General features: G+C 42.4%; 2 protein-coding genes across 4 annotated transcripts in view; one reads left to right on the top strand and one right to left on the bottom strand.

Moving 5' to 3' along the window:
- Positions 1 to 1,246, top strand: part of IGF2BP3 (insulin like growth factor 2 mRNA binding protein 3) — a 116,931-nt gene extending 115,685 nt beyond the window's left edge. For all 3 annotated transcript variants that reach the window (XM_059818591.1, XM_059818590.1, XM_059818589.1), the window contains 2 exons: positions 47 to 160; positions 1,108 to 1,246. In XM_059818591.1, coding sequence (XP_059674574.1) covers positions 47 to 160; positions 1,108 to 1,209 — 216 coding nt within the window. In that variant the 3' untranslated portion in view covers positions 1,210 to 1,246. The remainder of the gene's footprint in view (positions 1 to 46; positions 161 to 1,107) is intronic.
- Positions 1,247 to 5,938: 4,692 nt separating this feature from the next.
- MALSU1 (mitochondrial assembly of ribosomal large subunit 1) lies at positions 5,939 to 14,262 on the bottom strand. Its single transcript, XM_059818888.1, has 4 exons — positions 14,073 to 14,262; positions 11,914 to 12,092; positions 8,819 to 8,900; positions 5,939 to 7,601 (listed from the first exon to the last, which is right to left on the bottom strand). The coding sequence occupies exons 1-4, from the start codon at positions 14,260 to 14,262 to the stop codon at positions 7,447 to 7,449; spliced, it is 606 nt and encodes a 201-aa protein (XP_059674871.1). The 3' UTR covers positions 5,939 to 7,446.
- Positions 14,263 to 15,332: the final 1,070 nt, after the last annotated feature.

The following is a 15,332-nucleotide window of genomic DNA, read 5'->3' as shown; positions in this document are numbered from 1 at the left end:
ATATTTTTTTATTTAAGATTTTCTGACTTCTACTATCTATTTATAGGTAAATGAGCTTCAAAACTTGACAAGTGCAGAAGTTGTAGTCCCCCGTGACCAGACACCTGATGAAAATGATCAGGTGGTTGTGAAAATAACTGGTCACTTCTATGCATGCCAGGTAGGAGGACTGGAATGAATTTCTATATTACCTTGATGTTTCCATGGTCTGTCTTTTATATCCAAGTGCAGAGCCAAGGGATAGAAGACTTTTACTCAGGATACAGAAAGCACTGCTTGCCAGGCTCCTCTAATTGTCTTGCTATGATAAACTTTCCTCATGCCTGTGAGAGAGATTTATAACAATATCGCACTTTTACATATATAAAACAATCTTCTTAAACTCTCCTACCAATACATGTAGGCTCTGGCACTCCTAAAACTTCAAAAGCAAAAGAAAACCCAAGTTGTGATCGGACTGAAATTCAGATGGAAGGGGGGAGATATAAGCCATCTGACAGTACCTGGCAAGAGCTGCACACCTATATATGCAATTTGTCCACATCGCCCAATCTGTTGATTTAATATAATATAGAAAAGGATCATAAGATTCCTTCCCTCACTTAACTTTTAGTTCAGACCAATTCCTTTTGATACTTTGCTACAGGTGACTTGTAGTTCAGAAAGGACATGGGAGGGCTGGTAAGTCCTGTAAGTCTGACCTTCTGAATTTCCTGGTCTCTAAAAAAAAAAAAAAAAAAAAATCCACTCTCTATTACAACAGTGGTTCTTACAAGACATTCATTTTACTCCTCTGGAGATACTGAAGTAGCCTGTAGCTTCAACAGTCTTGATGTTGGTAGTCATCTTCCTATGCTCATGCTTTCTATATTACGGATGTGAAAAGTGACCATGTGGGTAGCTGTGGTAGGTGGAAAAGAAGAAAAATTAAAAATCAGTTGTACATCATGACTAACCCAAGTGTATTTAACTAATGAGTAATCTTGTCAGTACTAGGAACTTAGTTATTCCAGATTTTCTTAATCCCAGTAGCATCTATAGTCGGTTGTAAACAGCAGTCACTGCAACGTGGCATCATGATGGGTTGTTTTGTTCTTTGTCCTTCAGCTTGCTCAGAGAAAAATTCAGGAAATACTGGCTCAGGTAAGAAGGCAGCAGCAACAGCAAAAAACTTTGCAAAGCGGACAGCCTCAGCCAAGACGAAAATAAAGGTTTAGGAAATGGCCCATCAGAGACAGATGCCAGACCAAAGACAGACTGTGCGACAGAGACGGGTGGTGAGCACCTGTTGAAGTTATATGCAGAAGATCCACCAAGCCAATCACCTGTTCGAGGACCAGGCAACCGTTGAACACTGTCTCTGAGAATGTATTCTTTAGGCTCTCTCAAACTTTTGAAACCCAGCTTTAAAATAAGGACCCCTTCACTTCCCTTTTGTTCTATTCTCACAATTTAACATAAACTCGTTAGTCTTTTTTATTGTTCTTATTATTCCCCAACAATTTTAGAACTTGGTTTAATGAAGCTTTCTCTTCTGAGTTCACTGGTTTAAAAAAAAAAAAGAAAAGGAAAAAACCAACAACAAAAAAAGGCATTGCTCTTATAGGTCCAGTTGTAAAAGAAGAAACACATTTGGAGGGTGGGATTGCGGGTGGGCTAGGGTTAGAGCAAGGGTATTGACAAGACTTTAAGTGTTAGCCCCAATGTTGAAACAAGTGGCATTTTTTTAAAAAGAATTTGGTTGCATTTTTACATGACACTGCCATGAATAACCTAAGGGAAGTGTTGAATGGTGTTGGCCAGGGCATAAAAAGATAAATATGCATTTTACTAAACTACCTCAGGCATTTAGTACCTCAATGAGAAATTGTTCCTTTTTTGCTTTTTTTTTTTGGTATTTTGTATACTTTATAAAGCTAATAGTTCTTGAACATTTTATTTTTTTAAAAAAAATTAAAATTTGATCAGCCACCAGCCAGGAGTACTACAGACTTATCGGAGGAAAAAAAATATAGTAGAGCACTTCTAGCTGCTGGCTGATGGGAGTAAGGTGGGTAAAAAAAACATAGCCTCAGATTTTCTGAGGATTTCAACACCATCATTTGTTTAAAAAAAAAAAATTCAGTGAATGTTCAAAAGATAGTGAATGATGCCAACATTCTGATAGCAGCAATGCCGTTTAGTTTTCTTTTAAGATGGGATGAAAAAGTTTGTGACGGTACTTTTTTGGGAACAGGACAAGGAAGTGATGGCAAGAGGCTGGGGTTGGGGGAAAAATTTAGAAGGCTGCAAGAGGCTGAATTTTTTTTTTGTGCTACTTGATTGAATGCATGAACCCTTTGTGCCTTTGACCATCACTACCTAATAATGCTATGTTTAACCATTTGCAGCCCATTTGGACTTTGCCATTTTGTTCAAAGAGCAAGCTTCATCTTCAGTTTGATAGAACACTTGATCTGCTAGAGTGTATTTGAGGCCACGAGGGTCTCCACTGTCTGCAGATCACATCATACTGCTTTCAGTTACCACGATGGGGGAAGGTCAAACAGTGTTTGATCACATTGAAAGATAATGAAAGGCTAAGTTTACATATCCAGCCGCTGTTATGGGCCACACTAAGCCACTTCGAAGGTTTTAAAAACTATTACAAGAAAAAACAAACAAACAAAAAACCAACAACCTCTCTAGCCTGGCTTCTAATAGATGCAGCAGGATTTATGCACGTTCTGCAACCAACCATTAGAGAAGAAAAAAATGTCAAAAGGCAGGGATAACAGGAAAGTTACCAAATTTTTTAATTTCCGAATGTAATTTGAATGATGATTGTGGTAATAGTGACACATTCAAGTTTCTACAATAAACTTCAGTCTACCTCAGTTTAAGAAAAAAAAATAAATGTGGCAACACATGGTGCATAAAGACTGCTGTGTGTGTGTGTGTGCGCGTGCGCGCCTGTATGTGTGTGGTCGACAGAGCCATGCTATTACCTCTGAACCTTTTTTTGTGATGTTTTTTGTGCATGAGATGATCAGAATCACCATGCTGCACTGATTTGAGGGGCACAACAAGCAAAAACATTTGTTTCATCATTTTGTTATCTACCTCTTAGGTTCATGTTGAAATAGAGGCATTACTACATAGACTAGATAATTTTCCCAAAGATCATTGTTGTACAGATTAGATAATTTTGAAAATGGTCTGAAGTGTTTTTCCTGCATCTCTTCTTTACTAATTGGTTTAAAAACCACAAACCTATGTTGTAGTTTTAGCAAAGAAAAATGAATTTCTTTTCCTTTTTTGACAGTGACCTTCATCTAGCCTTTAGGATAATTTTTTTTCTTACAATGAATTTAAAATTACTGAAGTACGAAAAGTCATAGCATTTTAATTTTTGTTGAGGCTTAAGTCAGTCTGACGTTCCTTTCTTAACATTTGAGAAGGATTTGACTTCATTATTTTCCATAAAAGTTACTTTACAAATAGGCGCTGCATTTACATCTGCTGATTTAAATACTGTCATTTCTCTTAAATTTCTAGACTTAGTATGGTAAATCATGTTTTTCTTTTCAATTGAGACTTGGTAATTTGGAGTATTTGGGAATAGCTAGAAAATAATACTGTAAATGATTTCAGTATCCACAAAGTATGGATCATTTTTCATCTGTAATGTGCCCCCCAATGCAGCTCCACTTGCCAGATGCCTCTGAATGGAATAAAGAGTTTAACTCCTATCATCAGATAAAGTTGTGTGGTGTTTTTTTAAACTAATTGAGGCGTAGGGACAGACTGTTCTAAGTATTTGTGGTGCTTTGATCAAGTTGGTTTTCTGTCCATAGTAACTGCATAAGGAGGATAAACAGTTACCCACAGGTATTCCATAGCTGCTAGGCCATCCAGCAGGCAGCTTACAATGTTTGTACTACAAGCAGTGACTTCTGTGGCTCCCTCTCATATAACAATGCTATACAGTCTGTAGTAAAACCTGTAGTTCATGGTTTCAGTCTTATGCAGGTCATCTAGGCCAGTTTGCTGTGGAGGGGATGGGTATTCAACAGTCCTGACCCCAGGCAAACATGAAGGAATCTTTCACAAGTTTGCAGCAAAAGATCTGTAGTTAAACTTTTTGGAGGCTGTTTTTTACCTAGTCTTTACTTCGGCGCTATCAGTGTGATGAAACTGTGTAATGAACATGGCTCTAGAAGCTTGGATAGGCAGAACCAGTCACACTAGTGAGCAAACGTGGTGGCAACCTGTATCTCGCTCCTACCACCACCACCCAAACACACACCAATTGCCAGTGAGGTTGTATTGCAACTCCATTTAGATCCTTGTTAACATTATTTGGAATAGAAATGAGATTAGATGTTTAACTGAATGCTTTAGAGTGAGAGGGAGGGGTTGGGGAATGAAGAAGTGTCATGAATAATAGAATTCTGGTTTTCCACTCTGCTTTAAAAGATACAAACTTGTTTTCCAAACTCTTGCACCCTCCCACTTGCCTTCACAGCTCTTTTACTGGGAACAACGAGCAGAAAGAGGGAATTGAAGAAATTATGTCTGTAGAAGACACTGCATAGGGTACTGCATTTCACAGGGTACTCTAAGCTCATTTTTCATGCCAATATTGAGCTATCTTCTCAGAACTGGCATCCCTGCCATTTGAGCAATGTAAGTTAAGCCTTCCTCTGAATCGCTGGTGCATTTGTGACAGCTAAGCCCTAACTCTTAAACATTTGCTTAATCATGATGCTTTTGTCTGCTTCTAACCTTCCAAAGCTTTTATTCCTAAGCTGCAATTTCAAAGGCATGCGCTCTGTATGTATGCTGTGCAGGACAGCATGGTCTGGACATGGGACTAGGGCATAGGATTTTTAAATGAAGATGAAAAATTGTGGAGTAAGCACTCAAGTTGGGCTGTAACAGAGATGTTAGCTCAACGGATCAGTGCAAACATGGCTTGATAATGAAGTTACTTAAATGCAGTACAGGCAGTTGGTGAAATGACAAAAGTTTCACCTTGATAATTGTTTGTCCTGTTCATCCCATCATCAAGGGACCCTGCCTGCACAGAGACAAACCTGCATGTACCTCTGTACAGGATGAATCTATAGACTCATTGGATAAGCTGCTCATTTTTTTTATTTTACACAGAAATCACCTGATCGGTAGAACTGAAACCATTCCCAAATGTTTTCCTTCCAAAAGGGGTTTAATGTTGCACAGTGCTCATCATCCAGACTTACTTCCCAGCTCCCAGTTTTTAAGGGGGTCAGGCCAAAGGCTCACCAAGTCAGGCTGGTAGCCTGGCTGGGGCAACACAGTAGCTTGGCACAGATTATGAATGCTTCTGTTTAAATGGGGGATGAGGAAATTCTTTTCCTGAGCTGGCAGTTCTGATTATTTAATAGTGACCAGCAGATGTTCCATGTAACTCCTTTTCCCAATGTGCTTTGGCAGTAAATTCAGTTATGCTTTTTCGTTTATTTTACTGGGGTTTGTCTCCTCAGTTCATTTGATTTTTATTTTTTTTAATCTTACAGACTATTACCCCTTTCCAGCTGCAAGGGTCCTAGTCTGTCCACAGGGAAGCTGTTCCCTATCTCTTGCTGTTCTTTTCTGGATGCTCATTTTGTTACTGTGCTCTTTGAGACAGGATACTGTATGTAGTTCTGGTTACTAAATATGGGTTCATATAATGGCATAATGTTTGCTGAACCTGCCTCTATTCATCTAGTATTACTTATCTTCAGCAGCAGCAGCAAAAGGCAAATGGTTTCAGGGAATGATCCAAAGATACTCCTACGTATCCCCCTTAGGAGAAGATGCCTGATTTAGAACCTATCACTCTGTAAGACAGCCAAGGTTATCCTTCCCCCATGTGGGTTACTTATTGCAAAGCATCATGAAGCATTTTGAAAATCTTTCTTTGCAGTCAGACTTAACACCAAGACCTTTATTTCATGGGCAAAGATGTTTTATCTGCATAGTTTAACTACATTCAATAAATGCTCCTTGCTTAATTTGCAAAACTATCTCCTGCCTCGTACTGAAGAGCAGGTGAACTCGGGGGCAGTTGTTTCTGAAAGAACAGAGGCTACAAACACAGCTAGAGCAAGAAAACACAACCAGTCTGAAATGAGGGAGACTTTTTGTGGGGTTTTTTGTTTTTAAAGACAAAAAAACCCACCCCAAACACATGCACACCCCCTTCCCCCTAAACAACACAACCACATGAGCTAAAACCAAGGTCATGTTCTTTGAGCATTACAAACAGCAGCTGCTGTGCAGGGAAGAGGTGCAGACAGAGCTTCAAGTAGTGGGAGAAAAGGTGTTTGCCCTCGGTGTTCCTGCTTCCTGATGTATGGCGGAACAAGCTTCTCCAGAAGCAAGAGATCCTAATATAATGATGAAAGCCCTGTCCTGGAGTAGAGAAAAGCATCTTGCTTTACATAGACAAGTTTTGTTACCATCTTGAAGCTCTTCTAACTGGTTATTAGACCATGCAGCAGTCAGACTAAGAACACACTGTGCAATGACATCTGAAAGTGCTGAATAGTCCATTAGCAGCAAGTAATGCTCAGTGACTAAGGGATTGCTTTAGAACTACTTTAGCCCACTTCAAAGGAGCTGAAGGTTTACACTGCCATAGCATGTTGCCTCAGCATCTTTTTCCAGAAACTAGGTGAGAGGAAAACTAGGAGAGGGACCGACTGCACACTTTAAATGAGCTGAATGTTTTAACATGAAGACAAGGAATTGAAGCTCTTCAGGTTTTTTTTTATTAAAAACAGATTGGCCTTGGCTGAAAAACTGACTTACTGTTCTGTTAACTCAAGAGATGTTTGCCACTGCTGCTCTTGGCTTTTATGCGCTTGGTAACACCAGACTGTTTTCTCTTCTCCTTCAACTCAGAGCATGACTTGCTTCATTGTGACCAGAAGCAAAGGGGTTCATACAAGAAGCCTCATATAAACTGTACTATTATTTCACATAGTTTTTCCTTGCAGCACTCAAGTCTTTTTTGCACTGCCATGACAGGCAGGTCTTTCAAAGATACCAGAAAAACAATTACTGTAGAGGCTGAGCATGAGTTTTAGGGGAAGTAGCTTAAGCATCTGTCTTTTCCTCACTCTTCTCACTGCAAACTCCATTGAGACAGTGACTCCCCCAGGAAGCTCCCTTATGATAGGATTCCTTCTTTGACGTTTTATGGTTGGACTTGATCTTAAGGGTCTTTTTCAACCTAAATGATTCTAATGATTTTGATCATTTTTGTAGCTTGTTCAGAACTCTACCTAGGCACATCTAGTAAATACACTGTTTTGTACTGATCAACTGTAGTGACTGTTAAGTCAGTAATCAAGACTGTTTGTCTCTCAGATCTGTGAAGGCACACTCATTTCTCTTTCGACTCAGCAGCTGCATTAAGTTCTTGTCTCACGATGATCACTGCTGTTCGGAGTCAGTCCAAATATAGTCTTCTGGCAGTGACTGTGGAGTCATCTGTGCTAACTGGTCATCGTAGGATCCAAGAGTCCATAGCTTCTCTAATTCATAAGCCTCTCGTGTCTCTGGCAGCATGAAATGCATGACTATGCTACCTGCACAGAAGAGAAATTCACAATAAATTAACATGAACTGTAAAGCATTAATGACACTTCCAGCTGCACAAAGTGTTCAAGTCTTCCACTGACATTCTGGCTAGATATAACAGGTCAGCTGATGGGAGGTCTCTTAAGTTGTTGATTCCAGTTCTTTGAACAGAGTTAGGAATTGGTCAGTCTTTCAAAAGACTCCAAGACTACAGCCAGGAGAATGAGAGGGATAATACTCTGGTTTAAATTTAAACACCATCACAAGACTGCAGACCAAAGTTATGACTTCTAGGTGACAGAGGAAGTAAGCTGAAAGAAATTTTTCTCAAAAGAGTCCCCTCCCTAAGGTTACAGATGGGACTTTCAGCTTTCCTGTATTACCAACAACATTCAGCTATAGCCAAGTAATTTTCCTTAGGTGTGTTGCTCATGCTTCTCAGGTGGCTTTTATAATGATAGAGGTCCAAACTTCGACATAATAAGGTTGTTCTTACAGGTTTTCATTAATTCTGTGCAAACAATAGTAGAGAACATTAATTCCAGCATACTTCTAATGCACTTTTTTTCTAGTTATGCCCTTAAATTTCAATTGGTTTTCATTTATAACTACCAAAATCATTGACAGTAAAGTAACTGAGACTTAACATCACTAGCTGCTGTGCGCCTCACCCACCCATGCTCTCTTTTAAGCCAAAGCACAAAGTTAGAGGGTGAGATTCTAGAGCTAGCATTGAAGGAGAAATGCTTTCTGAATGCAAAGTCTTTTATGTTTGAGTAGAGAGTTTCACACTTGTAGAATAAAGAATTAAACTCAATTTCTTAGGACTGAGGTTTTACCCCATGTCATGGTATGATCTGGGCAGTGGAAAAGTCTATTTGAAAGTTCACTACGAGGGCAGCATACAAAGAGCTCCCACTCCCCCAGACACGGATTATAAAAACCTGAGAAAATTGACTGAAGTAGCTTTTCTCTTTCCACTACTGTTATCTTCAATTTATTAAGACCTTTTTTAGCCACTGAAGAGTAACTACTGCTTTTTCAGTGCCAATGATCTTTAGTGAAAATTTATTTAGTATCTCAATGAGTTCAAGCAACAACAACTGGAGTTTGAAAACAGCAGAGTATTGTGAACTCTCCACAGCAACCAGGGTTCACAGTGAGACAGTTCCTTCAACAAAGACTTGTGCAGAACTTCGTATTTGTCAGATTCACAAATATTTACCAAAATCAATGCACAGCCAGTCATCCGTCTCTTTCCCTTCAATCTGAGTATGAGGATCACTTTCTTCTTTGTGATGCTTGTACTGAGAGAGAAGCAATGGCAGAAAATTAAATACTTTGCATTTACCTAAAAGCACTTTATAGAGTTATTTTAAATCTGAAATGGGTTTGATTATTCAGTGTTGGTTCTGGGGTCTGCACAAAAAAGAATAATATACACTTGCAGCAGTAGAAAATAAGTATAGATTTCTCAAGGGTATTTATTATCAAATCTGGAACTCTAATGCTCAGAATTCCCATACAGGAATTTTATAGGTGTCCATTTTTTCTCAAGATGAATATGGAGTACAATTGCTTAGCATTAGTCTTTCAGTTATAGGTTCCCTGTAACTGCCATTACCACTAAGTTTTTTCCTTTAAGTTATTTCCTTTCAGATACCTTTCATTGTTGTTTTACATTGGCTAGTTAAGGATTCAGAAATGGAGATGCCAAGCTTATTCTTTTCTCGGGTGGTGAGAAAACAGGTTTCAACCCATGCCATAAGGAAGGCATTTAAACAAGCCTTCTGCCTCTTGAGTGCATGCTCTCAACACTCCTTGCAAGATAAGGGGAAAACACGACCGGCACACAGGTTTCCAAGCTATGAAGCACTGTGGGAGAGGGGAGAGGGTAGATCGAAGCTGGACTGCAAAAGCTCAGTGAGGGCAAGGTAGCTGGTTCCCTATGCAACACAGTAGCTTTCACAGATGCTGGCTTGAGAGGCCCAGCTCTCCCAACCTGATACATAAAGCACCTAAGCACCCACCAGAGCTGAAGAAATTTGACAACTAGAGGCTTAAGTACTGTCTCTTTCGGATCTGGTCATAATCTACTCGTTTCTTTACAAAAAGCAACAATAGAAAAAAAAATGGGATGAAGTCAGCTGCATCTTCACAGAGCTCCTTTATTCAAATTTCTACCTTATTTCTAGTTGAAGCAGCCAACAAAAAAATATGGAAACCTTTTTCAATCTGAAATTAAAAAAACCCAACAACAACAACATTTATTTCAGCACAAGGCCACAAGGAAACAGAGAGTGAAACTGCTTGGCTCTAACAATCGGTTCTGCCATGAAAGACAGAATACAAAATAACAGGTTGTAAGAGCATGGCTGACTAGCAAATGAGGCCTACTTCACTGGGAAAGCAGTTACCACAAAATGCAACTGTTTGTGGTTGTGCCCACACAATGCGAGCTGCCGGACAATGGCCCCAGTTTGCTAACCAGAATGGAGAACTTTCAAAATGTAATTCAGAACTAGTTCTACCTTCCTTTCTCTAAGACAGCTTGTGAGATACCCTCAAAAGCAGGTAATTGTCAAAGACTCTCTGAAAGTCTGCTTAAAATACTAAAGAGCCCAGCATGCGCTGCCATCAGAGACGTAACAGAGTTTGGAAAGGCTGATCTCCACTACATGTTCCCTTCAGCCTTGTCTTTAAAGGCTGAGTAATAGTGAAAAGATTTATAATAAAGCCAAGTGTTAGTTTCTTCCTCTAACATGAAACCAGATGGGAAGGGGTAAGCAGTAGCTGAGACTGCCATTTACAAACTGCTGGAAGAAACGCAGGAAGACCTTATGCTACACATGAGCACCTCTGCATTTTAGTGGGGGTAAATAACGCATTACGATAATGTTTTAGATGCTGTAATGGTAAAGCTAGCCAGCTGCCTAGGAGCACTCCTGAGCACCTGCTCTGCTTTACATCTTAAACTTCAGCTTACTTTTTGCCTAGAAAACTTTCAATGCCAGGCAAGTTCAGCCACTCCTGAGTGGCCAGGCTTCCCGGTTTCTCAGGACTCCCAGGAGGATGCTACGTCTCCCCAGAGGCTCTGCCCTTGCAAAAGAGCTGCTCTTACAGCCACCAGAGGGAGCAGCCAGTTGTAGCACAGGCATGTTTTTGCAGGGTCTCTGCAAAAGAGATCTCACTGACCTCTCCTCGTCTGAGGAGGATGGAGTGCTGTTGATTTAAGACCAGCAAGTTATGCAAGTAACAGGGTACATATTAAGCACTTAAATTTAGTATATTCAAATCACACTGAAAAGGCAAAATTTTAGTTTGCAAAGATGCATCAGTTCCTGCAGGGAACACAAGAAACTCCCCTCACCAGCTCAGAAAGGCACTGAAAAGCACTACCATCTCCCCCCCTCTCTTCCCCCCCCTGCCCCGCCTCAGGTCTCACAGCTGAAACCAATGGGACTGGAAGGAAGAAAGTAAAACCACGAGCCAAAGGAAAAATGGGGTCAAGAAGGGAAAGAAAGTGCATGAAGAGAAGGCAAACTACAGGTCAAGTACAGACAGCCTATCCAGATGGGGGCTAGTCATACTCCTCACACTGTGCTTTGTAACAGTCAGCTAGCTCTTTTCTGACCACAGAGTTTCTCCCTCCCTGAGTCTGGTCCTTATTCCTAAGCTCTACCTGTATTTTTTTATTTTTATTCTGACCTCTATTGTTGTACTGAAAAGCTCACACTTTACCAAAGCCAAACAGTGCAAGATTTCTCTGCAAGGACGGCGGCTGCTGCTGCTGCTTCTCCTTTCCTCCTGTACATGCACAGTATGGTGACTATTAACCAGCAGTTTGCTTTAGTAAGTCCATGAGGAGATCCTATGCCTCATAACATGCCGTCTTTTTTCCAGCCTTATACAATACATCTGAGAACCTGGAAATTTTAGTGATTAGGGTTTGAGAACAGTCAGATTAAGCTATTTTGAATGAGTGGGAATAGCTATGAAGCTTGCTGGACAGAAGACAAAAGTGGACACAGGTCATCATCACCATTTCACATCACTCTTGTTCTAGCCACCAAACTGTGCTAACGTCATCACTCTTCTAAATACAGAGGTCTGTTTTTAAAATATATTCTCTACATTCTGAGTAGCACCACTAAATGAAGAAAGTACAGTTACTTGCTAGATGTATTAAGGACTAAATGACATAAGGATAATTAGTTTCATCTTGGCTGGTACACCCCTACGTGTGCAGTCCTGGGGAAATTCCTTTCATGTTTAAAACCATTCCCCAAAACCCAGAGAGTGCAGAGGGAACTGTCTTACCATTTTCAGCATGTAATGTGCCATTGCATGGAGATGTCGTGTTGAAGATCCGCTCACAATTATAAAGTAATTACAGTATTTTATTTCTGGAAGTAGCTGGATGACACAGATGTCTTTAGCATTTTCTTGCCTCAGCAGAGCTACAACAAAGTCAATGTTGAACTTTGGAAGAACATTATCTGGAACAGACAGAAAAAATAATACAGTAGCAATTTATCTTTTTAATTGCAAAAATCAACCACTTAAGAAGACATAAAATAGCAATGAACTGAATTATAGCCTAAGCTAGCCACTCACTGTGGAATTCGTTTGATACTGACAATGCAACATGAACTGCAGATTTTTGAAAATCATTTTTAAAACCATCAAAGTTGAGAACTAAGCACTCTTCTGGTAAATGACACTATCACTAGATATAGCAGTTAGCAAACATCAAAGTTTATTTTAGGTAACTTCCTTATTTCTTGTTAGTACTTAAGAGTCAATGCTATCATCAGATATTTGTCAATTAAGATGAATGAAACCTAAGTACTTCAACAGACATTACTAAAACAACAGACAAAATTAAAAGTATTTCAGAACAATGCTTTTCAACAGGCCTGTGCTAATACGTGGTGATGAAATTACTCTATAATCTTAAGTAGATGAAATCAATATATTGAAAATGGAGCTGATGTGATGCCAACTTTTTATCTTCACACTGAGGAAAGCCACTTCTTTGTCTTTTTCCCTAGCCTGTTCTGCCACAGAGGATTACAATATTGCAGACAAAGCTTTAGTCCTTCAACAGTTCAAGCAAGCCAGCTTAGAAACTTGTAAATTAATGCAACTACCTTCTGTTCACACCACGAAATCAGTTTATTTCTAATTTGTCCTAATTAGGTAGATGCAACTTGTGTGCATATTTAAGGCATAATTTGAATCTGTCAGCAATGCATGCCTGCCACTATGAAGTGAACGTTAGTGCAGACTGAGCATCACCACAAAGCCAAGCTTTGTATTTACCAATATAAAGAAAAAGCCAAACAAAAGAACAATAGCTACATATAATTATATACATGAATGGGGATACGAAATTGGATCAGATCTCTGTAAATGAAAGCCTTTGAGCTTAGGGACTCATGCACTCTTTCAATTTTTGCTGTGGTCACACATGCAGAAAATTAGCAGTGGCCACAGCTCCTCCAGACGCAGCGGTTACAAAAGTTAAGTATTTGCCTGGTAGCCACATGTGAAGTCTCTAGCGCATACTTAAGAGAACGAATGGTTTAAATAACCCCAGGCACACTCTGCCACACTGAATGTCATGGTCAGATGTAGGCTGGAGATTTGCAGAACAGCTACAACAACAAACCAGCTCTGTGCACACAATGCTTATACCCGTAACCAGGCATCGTGCTACTAAAACGGTTATCTATACAGGGAAATTTCTTTGCAAGCATACATCAGAGAAACACACCTCCAACTCAGCATCACTATCCTCACAAAAGTTCCTGTATGTGTCTACACACAGGGTCCATCTATGCTAGTCACCGACTCCCCACTTTACAGCAGGACTTTGGAGGTGATGCTGGTTCAGCACAAACACCGTGACCCTGAGGCCTGTGGTCTCAGCCAAGGTAAGGGCGATTCCATCCCACTATGCACCCCCAGGATCCTCCCACAGCTGCAGAATGAAATTCCATGCGTACCAAACAGTTACTTTCTTCCTGAGGCGTTACATTTTGCTTAGGGCACCATTTCACAGAGCTGGAGAGTGCAGGACAGAGCCGAGGGCCCTTGCGTTGGCGGCCTCCTTGACATGCTGCCTCAGACCACACTTGGGCCTGCCAGGCCAGCACCTTACCTCACACAGAAGCCGTGGCACCACGTTAACCAGTGTTTCCCGCAGAGTTACCAGCTCTGAGGGCGCTTGAGCAGTGCCTTACTAGCAGGGGAGGGCCTGCTCGGCACATGTGCTCCCTCACCCGCCGTGAGCCTGTGGGAGCCCTCTGAGAACACCTCGAGAACAATTAAGCTTAACAATCACGAGAGAACCAGAGCGAAGTACCAAGCCGGAAGTCAAAAGGACCACGGCTAGTGTCGCGGACCGAGAGGACCCGCTGGTTTACCCCGGTGGCTCAGCCCTCCCGGCTAGGCCGCCCTTCACCGGGCCCTACCTGCCGCCTGCCGCCGCTCCGCCACTGCCCCCAGCGCCCCGGCTCCGCCGCCTCCCGCGCCCCGCGCCGCCGCGCAGCCCCCGCGGGGAGCCCCGGCCACCCGGGGGGTGGGCTCCAGCCGGAGGGCACCCCCCGCCGCGGCGGCGATGGCCCGCAGCAGCCCGCGCCCCCCTAACGGCGCCCGCCACATGCCCGCCGCCGCCCTCCGACTCCGCAGCCCGCCTCTCCCCGGCATGCCGCCCAGCGATTGGCCAGCGGCGGAGACGCCCCTCTCACCTCACTGGCGCATCCTGCCGTCGGTCGGCCAGCGCCGTTGGGCGCATGCGCAGTGGTTGCCTCTAGGCGGTGGCGGGCTGAGGCGGTGGCCGCTGTCGGGGTGTTCCCGCACCTCCGCCGGAGGCCGGGTTACGGGTGTGCCGCGCCGCTGGTGGGGCGGCTGTGTGCTCGGCCCTGGGAAGCCCCACGGGGAGCGGGCGCGCTCCGAGGAGCGGCTCCTCTCTGAGGAGCGGCCGCTCGGGCCGTCATGTTCCAACCTTAACGGTACTGTGATCCTGGTGTCCCCGCACGGCCGAGCCCCGCGGCGCCCACGGTCACCTGTCGGAGTCCCGGTGTGGGGGTTTGGGTGTGTAGGTAGGAACGTCGGGGCGGGCAGTGGCTCGGCCTCGCCTTCCCCGACCCCGTTTTGCGGTCCTCGTTAGTGCTTTCTGAGGGGTGTCTGAGCCACGAGGCGGTCAGAGGGGAGGGATCGGGGGGGAAAGGACGGGACCTGGACAGCAGCAACCAGCGCTCTGCTGTGGTGGTTTGTTGGGAAAGGAGCAGACAGAAAACGCGGGTGCTGCCTTATAAACCCTAATTACATATCCCGTTTCAAGCCTTGTGCCCCCTTATAAAGGCTATGATTTTGCCTAAAAAGCTGCAGCTGGTTTGAAACGAATACATTTTTCTTGGGAAAGTGTATTTTACACTTGTGTAATTCCCTCATAGTGTTAATGGGCACAGGGTAGTAGTCTTGCTATGTTTGTTTTGCTATGGAGAATGTTGTCAAGGGGTAAAAAGCTACGACCTAGGCAAGTTCAAGCATTTGTATTTACTGTGGGTGAAACGTGTTTCCCGCTACCCCCTTCCCCTGGAGACGTTGGCATTTACACTGACAGTAAAGTAAAAGAAATACTGATCAGACTGTTTGTCCCTCCCTCACTGAGTGTGATGGTAAACCAATGGTATTAAGACTTAAAAGGCATAATCTTGTGAATTATAAAA

This window comes from Gavia stellata, chromosome 6, assembly GCF_030936135.1.
Source record: "Gavia stellata isolate bGavSte3 chromosome 6, bGavSte3.hap2, whole genome shotgun sequence".
NCBI classification, from domain to species: Eukaryota; Metazoa; Chordata; class Aves; order Gaviiformes; family Gaviidae; genus Gavia; species Gavia stellata.
This window is presented reverse-complemented; position numbering and strand designations above follow the sequence as displayed.

Bases quoted from the DNA above. Each gene is read 5' to 3' on its own strand.
- MALSU1 (XM_059818888.1), bottom strand. From the start codon at position 14,262: ATGTGGCGGGCGCCGTTAGGGGGGCGCGGGCTGCTGCGGGCCATCGCC. The intron at 12,093-14,072 runs GTAGGGCCCGGT...TGTCTGTTCCAG, and splicing joins GGAGCGGCGGCAGGCGGCAG to ATAATGTTCTTCCAAAGTTC. The intron at 8,901-11,913 runs GTAAGACAGTTC...CTTCTCTCTCAG, and splicing joins CACATTACATGCTGAAAATG to TACAAGCATCACAAAGAAGA.